This window comes from Brassica oleracea, chromosome C2 (genome assembly GCF_000695525.1).
Source record: "Brassica oleracea var. oleracea cultivar TO1000 chromosome C2, BOL, whole genome shotgun sequence".
NCBI lineage: Eukaryota > Viridiplantae > Streptophyta > Magnoliopsida > Brassicales > Brassicaceae > Brassica > Brassica oleracea.
The window spans coordinates 8,088,759-8,097,723 of record NC_027749.1 but is presented as its reverse complement, the minus strand read 5'-3'; the positions used below and the strand labels follow the sequence as shown (position 1 = coordinate 8,097,723).

At 37.1% G+C, this 8,965-nt stretch overlaps 3 protein-coding genes across 3 annotated transcripts in view; 1 reads left to right on the top strand and 2 right to left on the bottom strand.

The window, feature by feature from the left end:
- LOC106323341 overlaps positions 1 to 2,203 on the top strand; it is a 9,469-nt gene extending 7,266 nt beyond the window's left edge. The window contains exons 5-9 of the mRNA XM_013761481.1: positions 1,444 to 1,465; positions 1,545 to 1,668; positions 1,856 to 1,893; positions 1,979 to 2,068; positions 2,183 to 2,203. Coding sequence (XP_013616935.1) covers positions 1,444 to 1,465; positions 1,545 to 1,668; positions 1,856 to 1,893; positions 1,979 to 2,068; positions 2,183 to 2,203 — 295 coding nt within the window. The remainder of the gene's footprint in view (positions 1 to 1,443; positions 1,466 to 1,544; positions 1,669 to 1,855; positions 1,894 to 1,978; positions 2,069 to 2,182) is intronic.
- Positions 2,204 to 2,699: 496 nt separating this feature from the next.
- Positions 2,700 to 4,346, bottom strand: LOC106324954 (DNA-directed RNA polymerase II subunit 7). Its single transcript, XM_013762955.1, has 6 exons — positions 4,157 to 4,346; positions 3,559 to 3,724; positions 3,432 to 3,482; positions 3,265 to 3,330; positions 3,096 to 3,164; positions 2,700 to 2,993 (listed from the first exon to the last, which is right to left on the bottom strand). The coding sequence occupies exons 1-6, from the start codon at positions 4,270 to 4,272 to the stop codon at positions 2,928 to 2,930; spliced, it is 534 nt and encodes a 177-aa protein (XP_013618409.1). The 5' UTR covers positions 4,273 to 4,346; the 3' UTR covers positions 2,700 to 2,927.
- Positions 4,347 to 5,449: 1,103 nt separating this feature from the next.
- On the bottom strand, positions 5,450 to 7,941 carry LOC106321753 (serine/threonine-protein phosphatase PP1 isozyme 2-like). The gene is made up of 4 exons (XM_013759996.1): positions 7,565 to 7,941; positions 6,189 to 6,748; positions 5,933 to 6,107; positions 5,450 to 5,707 (listed from the first exon to the last, which is right to left on the bottom strand). The coding sequence occupies exons 1-3, from the start codon at positions 7,767 to 7,769 to the stop codon at positions 5,934 to 5,936; spliced, it is 939 nt and encodes a 312-aa protein (XP_013615450.1). The 5' UTR covers positions 7,770 to 7,941; the 3' UTR covers positions 5,450 to 5,707; position 5,933.
- Positions 7,942 to 8,965: the final 1,024 nt, after the last annotated feature.

Below are 8,965 nucleotides of genomic sequence, written 5' to 3'. Positions count from 1 at the left end.
ATAATTCAACAACACATTTCTTTTGTGTGTTTTGGTAGGTGCAACAAGAAGTCTCACCAACTCCTTATAATCTCCTATAAATAACCACACAAGGAGAAGAAGAAATCCATCCCAAAACAAAGAGAGAACAAGAGAACAAGAGAGTGAGCAAGAGAAAAAAAAAAAAAAAATTCTTGTGAGAAAATCTTTCATTATAAGAAATTAAGTGTAATTTCTTGAGTGTATTTGGGGTCGGGTGTGAGTTGAGAGCTTGTAAAAATTTCCCGGGTTGATGATAAAAGATCTGTAGCAGGTCCGGAGACGTAGGCAAGATTGGCCTAACTCCGTTAACAATTGTGTGTGTGTTTTCTCGCTCCCATAAATTCGGTTTTTCGAAAAAATTTGACCGCATATTTCCTAACACTTCTTCCTCGTGCCCTGTTATTATAGTACCTTCCGCCGCGACCTCTGCCTCTGTTCTCACCGTTGAAACCACAGTTTGATTGTGGTTCCTCGTTTGCATACATTAGTTTGCCCTGATCTTCTTGAACCTCTTCTTCTTCAACAACACGTTCTTCATACGCCTTTAAACGTCCTACTATATCTTCAAAACTCGCCGTCTTAAGGTCCAGTACTTGTTCCAAGGATGCCACGATATGAATGTATTTCTTCCTAGGGAGACACTTGAGGAACTTCTTAACCATCTTTACTTCTTCGATTTCTTCTCCTAAGGCAGCAGACTTCGATGATATCTCAGATAACTTGCTCGCAAAGTCTATGGTCTCTGCGTCTTTCATGTTGAGGCGATCAAATTCGGCCATTAGTGTCTGCAATCAAGCTTCCTTCACTCTTTCTGCTCCCACATATCTAGCCCTTATTGCATCCCAAACCTTCTTCGCCGTTCCTAATTCTCCAACTTGCAGAGTTAATGTCTCAGGTATGGACTGAAAAAGTAACGCCATTGCAACATCGTTCCTGTCATCTTTCTCTATTTTAGTTTCCACGATTTCCCAGACTTTATGTACCCTAAGCAAGACCCTCATCCTCATAGCCCACACGGTATAGTTTGTTGCGTTCAATATGGGACACTTGATGGATGAGGTTCCACCGTCTTTCACCTTCGATGTAGTAGCTACCACAAGATCTCCCATTGTATCAAAACCACTGAGCTCTGATACCAAATCTTGCTGTAATGTTTGTATAAGACTCAAAGAAAAATATAAGAACTTCTTTTCTTATTGCTTAAGAAACTCACTCAAAACTTAAGCTCTCTAAATCTCACACACCTCTTCAATGCCCTTTACTCGACATTGATATATATAAGACTTCTCTTATACTAATCCTAATTAGATACACATAAGTTTAGATAACTCCTAAACTAACATTGATCCTTATCTCTAAAGATCCTACACTTATTAGGATTAGGATAACTTGTCTCTCAAATTTTGTTCAAGCTTACTTCAACAATCTAAAACTAGAATTACAGGTTCGAGTGTGTGTTTGAGTCAGATACTTTCTAGTCAGAGTCTTCCTTTCTACAATAATAATGTTTTTAATATACACAGAAAGAATCAACGTTGAGGCAGCAAGAACAACAGCGTTTAGCTGAAGAACAAACCCGAGTTGCTTCTTTAATGTCTGAAAATCAGGAACTGGTACTGAAGATTTCAGTTTTATCCAGCGGTGCCTCAGCCTCAGGTAATATTATGCAAGTCTCTTTGTTTCAGAACTAGTCCTTGTTCAGCTGTTACAATCATCTGGTGCTTGGATCCATTCGCTGATGTGTAAATGTTTTTTGAGTCATTCAGAAACTGTTTTACTGAATGTGCATCGTCGGATACGTATCAATAACTCTGTTTCCGTGCTCTTTGTTACGCAGAGGTATCAGAATCAAGTCAGAAAGTGTTTTCAGTGGTAAGAAAATGTTACTAACCCATAATTGCCACTTGCCGTCATATAATTATATACCTTAGTTTTAAGCTTGATGGTTTTCGTGTAGGAAGATAAAGAAGTACTGGAGAAGCAGTTGCATGATATGGCTGTTGCACTTGAAAGATTGGAGAGTAGTAGGCAAAAGCTTCTCATGGAGGTAATGTCTTAGCTTTCTGCAATCAGTCAATACAATAGTCAAGGGGCAGGATATGATTGGAGAAATCATTTTCCATGCATTTTTTGTAGATTGACAACCAATCATATGAAATAGAGAAGCTTTTTGATATGTTGATCGATTCTTCTTATCAAGAATCGATCAACATATCAAAGCAAAGCAATGGGAGAGTCAAGTAAGTCTCTCGCAGTTACTATTGCGTGAGAAACATTTTCTTTTAACTTTATGTTGATTTGTAGCAAACTGTGTAGGTGAAAGAATGCCTAAAGCAAAATGTGGAACTCCGTGAAGCTCTGGACAAGTTAAGAACAGAATCGTTATCTGCGCAAGTCCTCCAACTCTCAGCAAACAACACAAGCATTCAATGGGCATACGCGCGTGTAAGTTTCGTTCTTCTTCAACCTATTGAGATACTATCGTTTTGTTGATTTATTATTTGCAATTTGTTACAGCTATAAACCTGTGCTTAGAAACAACATTCAGAGCAGCTTAATCAAGCTGAAGCAAGATGGATCAGTTACAGTAGTAGCACAGTGACTCAAGCGCACACTTCTGAATTTTGAATATAATTGTAAACAACAAACGCCTATTTGGAACCAAAGGGACAGTACAGTGTCAAATGTACAATGTATAGTTTTCATGACAACTATGGATACAAGAGGAATAACATCAGTTTTATGTTTATGTTCCTTAACTCGATTGTTTGTCCGCGATTACTTTTATTTCTAACACAATAAGACGTTTATAATATAGGAACAAAGTCAACTACACTCGAATGAAAATTAAACTATTATTCCGAATTAAACATATTCATAAACCGAACTAAGCCTGAAAATTTTGCTTATGCAGCGGCTGCAGGGTCGTTGATGACTCCCAAAAAATCGTCTTTGATGGTACCCACACAAAACTGCAGAATCAAAAGACAAATATGCAACATTTATAAAGATTCAAGCCAAAAAATCGAATTATAAGTTGCATTGTGGATTAGAGTTATGGAGAGTGTGCATACGATTTCAGTGGCATCGACTCTTGTGCCAATAATCTTTAGTCTCACTTCGCATTCTTTCTGGATCTTAACCTGTAGACAGCATTGGAAAAAAGATTAGGTCTTCTTGAAAGATATATGAAACACAGAGATAAGACAGGTGAAAACGAAGAAAAGGAGAATAGAAACAGACCGATCCATCTGATGTCGTGTAATTAGGCATGTCTCCAGCCTGAAACTCCATATCATCTGGAATCAGCTGTAATGATTGAAAAGAGTAAAACATCAAACACATACAACCAAAGAGAGACCTAGTGGGTCAAAACTCAAAACCATGATGTCAAAAGATCATAAGCTTACATGCTTGGACACAAAGATCTGAACAGGTCCAGCTTCAGCGAAGAAACCCATCTGAGATTTCATTAGACCAATTTTCCATTACGTTTGTTCACTAAAGAGAAAATGAAACTATATAATAACACATTACCTTATTCACCAAAGTCACAACAGCTTCCAAAATCTCTCCCTTGAAAGGCCTGAAGACAACGCACTGATACTTAACGGGGAAGGTGACGAAGGCAGTCCCGTCTCGGATCAATCCTTTCCCTACGCTTTCTATCCCTGTTATGGCCACTACGAACCCGTGTCGACCACTGTTACCAAAACCAAACACAAAGCAAAATGCAAAAGAGTTGCAATTAGCAATGATCTTAAATCCAAAAGCAAGGACTAGCTAGAATGCTTCAAAACACACACAATCTTAGCGACAAGGCAATAGACTAACTTGAGATCTCAATAAAAAAAATCAATCCTTTACACAAACTCCACTTGAGTTTCTCTGTTTGCAATGAAGAAAGGAACCTACTTTATGCTTAAAGTAACGATCTTTAGACCAATTGAAAACGATTCAGCATTCAATCAGTAATCCCAAACCAAAACCAAAACCAATTGAAGGAGACATGAGTTAGGGTTTAGGAGTTTCAAAATATGCAATTGAATCTGAAGCCGAGCCAAAGAAACAAGATTGAGGATTGAGGGTGAAAAGGGTTTTTCAGATTACGAGACGAGATCAGTGGAGAAGAAACCTGCAAGTGCCCTCGACATCTTTCATGAGCTTAGAGACGAGATTCTCACGGAGGTTGCGACCAAAGAAACGTGGGTGTAATTGCATGTTTCGCTCCAATACTATGTGGAAGAACATCTTGGTCTGCACTTTTTTCTCTCTTTCGCTCTCTCGCTCTGGGACTCCGACCCTAGTTTTATGTCTTTATGAGACTGCAGATCTCTTTTAACCGTCTGTATAGGGATATGATTATTTCCTTTTTTTTCCTTAAAATATTAAGAAATTAGCATGAATAACCGAGAAATAATAATTAATTAATTGGTTAAATTAGATTTAGGGCTGCTGTGTCTTGGTTTCTTGTGGTTTAGTGGGTCTTCAACGTAAACCCTGTTCTTTTGATAGACGCTGCGTCTAGCGTCAACGTCTCCAATTAACCCTGTAATTTTGTTGCTTTAAAAGCATGATGGCAAAGAACCACTGAATCCGGTGTTAATTAAACGAGACGCGGCGTCAGATTTCCGATGATATTTGACCGCTTGAAATTCTAGCGTCAATTAAACAAGAACGCGGCGACTCTTTTTGCTGTTACGGCGACATTTTTTTCTCGTCATCTCTGTCCGCGTTTCTTTCACAAAGTAGTTGATGCGAATATTTGGTGACGCTGACGCTAGATACTGCGTTTATCAAAAGAACATGACTGTAATTAACCACCCTTAAAAAGGTTAAATATTTCTGAAAAATCAAACGGACAATGCTTCCTTGCGTTTTACTAACAACACCACAACTGCTAAAGACTCCATCTGTTGTGAATAGCAAGAAGAAGAAACGGTGGCTTTTAAATTGAATGGATGACTCAAGATTCTACTACACATTGCATTGTAACCTCACAGATGGTTTTAAAACCCTAAAACCAGGAAGAATAGTGATAGAGAAGCTCCTTATATCGACTCACTTTCAGAATTAGACCGTTTCAAATGTAACCAAAAACCTCTTTGGCTCTCCTGAATGCCAGAGGCACAGTAGAGTTTTAAGTCAATGATGACAGAAAAAAAGTTTTTAAGTCCAGCAATTAACCTGTATTCACTCATCATTGTTTAAGTCACGACCAAAGATTCATTGAACTTCTAGATTACCAAAAATAGAAAGACCTTGAAAATGATGTCTGGTTCACGTTTAAAAGGATTTACTCTCTCAAAGAAAGTTAGTATATTACATGGTCGAAAACCTCTTTGATCATTTAAAAAAAAGTTCCATAGGTGTTCAAGGAATATAGTGTATATACCAATACCACTGAGGAGTGAGGTCTTTGGGTTGATGAAAGAATAAAACTTTGCAGACTTTTGTTTACTGTCTAATATGAGTGAGAGAATGAGAAGATCATAATAACACAAAAGTTTTGAGAAAAGAAATTACAAGAGTTCAAATAAGATTATATGATATAACATGTAAAATGTGTTTTTTTTTTCCCTGCCTTCTTGCAAAGGCCTCAGGATAAAGTCTCAGGGAGTGTCAAATGTCTCTCTCTCCCGCTTTCACGTCGCCAAGTTCTTCTTTTTTTCCAGCGAGGTTCCAACTGCAAAATACAACATTAAAAATCCTTCTGTAAGTGAATGAATCTCAGATAATATATAATCATGTATGCAAAAGGCTGAGCTAGTGACTCATAATCTAAAGCAATTTGAAAAGAAATGCACATCAGTTAGTATATGAGATGTAAGAGCTTTACTCACTACACTTATTTTAGATGAAAGACCGAAACAAGAAGTGAAACAGTTATAAAAAGGTACTTGAACACTACCTCACAAGAACCGGGGCCTCCGATCCGCAGGCTTAAGAATTTGGAAAGAGCACATTAAACTCTCATCAACACTCATCATAGCACCAGCATTATCGAATTCACCACAGTAATTAGGAGCTGAAAATATAGTAACAAGCTGTCTATCCGCAAAGAACTCATAACCATCCTCTACAACCTGCAATTTAAAACAGGTTTTCGATTAGAAACTCTTGTAGTGACAAGAGAAACATAAAACATAGTGTAGTAGTAGACCAACCTGGTGAGCACGACAGATGAGATCCATATCATTCTTTATCAAAAACTCAGCCACTTTATCAGGCCCAAACGTGTAAGAAACCCCACGGTCATTCATCCCCCAGCCTTTAACATCTTTGCTCGGATCAGACCAAAGCAGATCACATAACAAACCGGAGTCCGGAACATCGGTAGGTCGGTTAATGTTCTTAATCTGTTCCACGCTGGTCAAATCCGGAGAAAGGCCACCGTGCATACACAATATCTTATCGTCTATTACAGCAGCTACAGGGAGACAGTTGAAAGAATCTGTAAACACTTTCCAGAGTCTGACGCTGAACCTGCGTTTACATTCATCGTAGAATCCGTAGATTCTGTTGATAGAAGCACATTCGTGGTTGCCTCTTAGAAGGAAGAAGTTCTCAGGGTATTTGATCTTGTAGGCGAGGAGAAGACAGATTGTTTCCAAGCTCTGCTTCCCGCGGTCCACGTAATCTCCTAGGAATAGATAGTTAGCTGCTGGAGGTAAGCCTCCGTACTCAAATAGCCTCAATAGATCTGAGTACTGTCCATGAATATCACCTGACAAAAACAGAACAAAATCACATCAACATACAAGTTCTAAGGGTCGGATTTGGGCCAATCTCGATAAAACATTGGCCTTGGTCCCTAAAATTTTGTAGGTTTTTACATAACCATAGTTCCCCAAATTATGAAAAAATAATTTATAAAAGTTATTAAAAAATGTTTATGGCTCCCAAATTCTCAGATCCGGCTCTGATAAACAAGACCAGTCCTAGTCAAAGCCAAATGAAACATTGGACTCAAGCTTCCAAATTTTTTGAAGAAATTTAAATAGACATAGACCCCCAAATTTGTAAAAAGAAATTATTGAATTTTTTACTAAATCGCCTACAGCCCCAAAATCTTAGGACCCACATGCTATAAGTTCACATAAACCAAACCTCCACAAACAGTTTTCAACCAAACAAAAAAATACATCCTAGGTTGCATCAAGATACTCAGCTAATCTTATGTAACACACAAGGCTAAGCTCATTTAACTTCAACAACAAAAAGTTTTCAATGAATGTAACCTTTAACCCAATAGTTTTAGAGTAATCCAATGATCTTTATGTGACCTTTTAACTTCTCTTTGTATTGAGATCAGCTGCCGCAATCAATCAGATGATTGATTTAAACATCTCTCTTAGCTCACAAACCCCACCAAAACCTTTTTATATACTTCCTTTATCTATAACTTAGACCAAACACATCTCTGTCTAAAACCAATTCACGTTTTATGGAGAGCTGATCTAAGAACACAAGCTATAAAGACAATCACGCGGACCTCAGATCAGATCCCAAAACGAACATGAAAAAGAGATAGATTGATTACCGCAGATCTTGATGGGAGCCTCGAGCTCAAGGAGGTTAGGCTGTTGGAGAAAAATCTCTCTAGACACGATGCAAAGCTGTCGGATCTCAGACTCGTTGAGCATGACCTGTTTGGTTCCAGGCTTAGGGTTTCTGTAATCCAACAAACGACGAATGATGTCGTCGAGAACGGCAGGGTCCATGCTTCCCTGCCCTTGCTGCGTCATTCAACTTAACAACACCAATCGATCTTTTATCTTACAAAAGTTTCAATCTTTCGGACATAAATCGATCGCCCAGAAAACCGAATTTGATTTTCGAAATCTTTTCTCGATCTTCAGACCAAAAAAGTTTTCGCCTTTGTTATGTTTTATTTTGTTTCCCCAAATATATATATTTTTTTTTTAGTTTCTAACGAGTTTCTGTGATGGGTGAGTTTATCGAAGGTTAGTGGTTGTTTATTTATTTTATATTTATTTTCGAAATAAAGTAATTGTCCAATAATAATAGCTTAATGCAACTCTCTGCATAATGTTATAATCATCTCTCCGTGGATGGATTTGCGGGTCCCCACTATGCACATCACTTCTGATTTTTTGTTTCCTTTGTAAATAATTATTTTTTCATAAATAGTACTGTTCCTTTTGATTAAATATGATCAAATTGTATTTTGTCAATTCATCCTCATTTTCTTAATGATATATTGGGCAAAGAGAATTTAGGAGTTTTTTTGGATTGAATTTCGGATTAATATTATCAATGTTATTAGTGAAATTTCAAAATAGTGGGTTTAGAAGATATAATTTTACTATAGATTTGAAAATTTATTTAAATTATATTGACTTTTAATTAAAATAGAAGTTAATAAATACTTATAAGAATCTAACGTTACATCTTAAAAAAAAAAAGAATCTAACGTTACACATAAGTTTAGATTCTGTGTGCTTTTTGATTCAAATTTTTTCTTTTGTTTTCCTGTTTTCTACAAAGCTAGTATTCTACTCCAAAAGTGTCATGCAGAAGTGTAATCCATAAGAGAATTAGAACAAAGAAATAAACAACTGTGCAGAGAAGAGGCACTAAAGACAAATGCAGAAACTTAAATCTTCATTTTGACTTGAACAGACTCCGTCACTTGTGAACCAGCCACAATCATCTATTTTTGGTCCAAACTCCACTAGCTCTTTTAAAAACATTTTGAATTCATCTTGCTGCTCCTTCAACCGGCCAGCAACAGGTGCACCTATAAGCGTGATCGGTCTATATATTGTATTAAAATATTATATAAGATATCACTGTCTTCAAATCTAATAAGTTGAATGCGCCAGAGAAAAAAATAAAAGAGGATTATAGCTTTCCAAGTTCGAATGGATATTATATCCAACCTTAGATCCAAGCCTTCTTCCTTTTATTCATGAAGACG

What these genes read in the sequence shown, in the direction of transcription:
- LOC106321753 (XM_013759996.1), bottom strand. Translation starts at nt 7,769, where the DNA reads ATGACGCAGCAAGGGCAGGGAAGCATGGACCCTGCCGTTCTCGACGAC. An exon ending in GGCTCCCATCAAGATCTGCG is followed by an intron (nt 6,749 to 7,564) that starts GTAATCAATCTA and finishes TGTTTTTGTCAG; the next exon opens with GTGATATTCATGGACAGTAC. An exon ending in TCATCTGTCGTGCTCACCAG is followed by an intron (nt 6,108 to 6,188) that starts GTTGGTCTACTA and finishes TTTAAATTGCAG; the next exon opens with GTTGTAGAGGATGGTTATGA.
- LOC106324954 (XM_013762955.1), bottom strand. Translation starts at nt 4,272, where the DNA reads ATGTTCTTCCACATAGTATTGGAGCGAAACATGCAATTACACCCACGT. An exon ending in AGATCTTTGTGTCCAAGCAT is followed by an intron (nt 3,331 to 3,431) that starts GTAAGCTTATGA and finishes CAATCATTACAG; the next exon opens with CTGATTCCAGATGATATGGA. An exon ending in ACACGACATCAGATGGATCG is followed by an intron (nt 3,165 to 3,264) that starts GTCTGTTTCTAT and finishes TGCTGTCTACAG; the next exon opens with GTTAAGATCCAGAAAGAATG.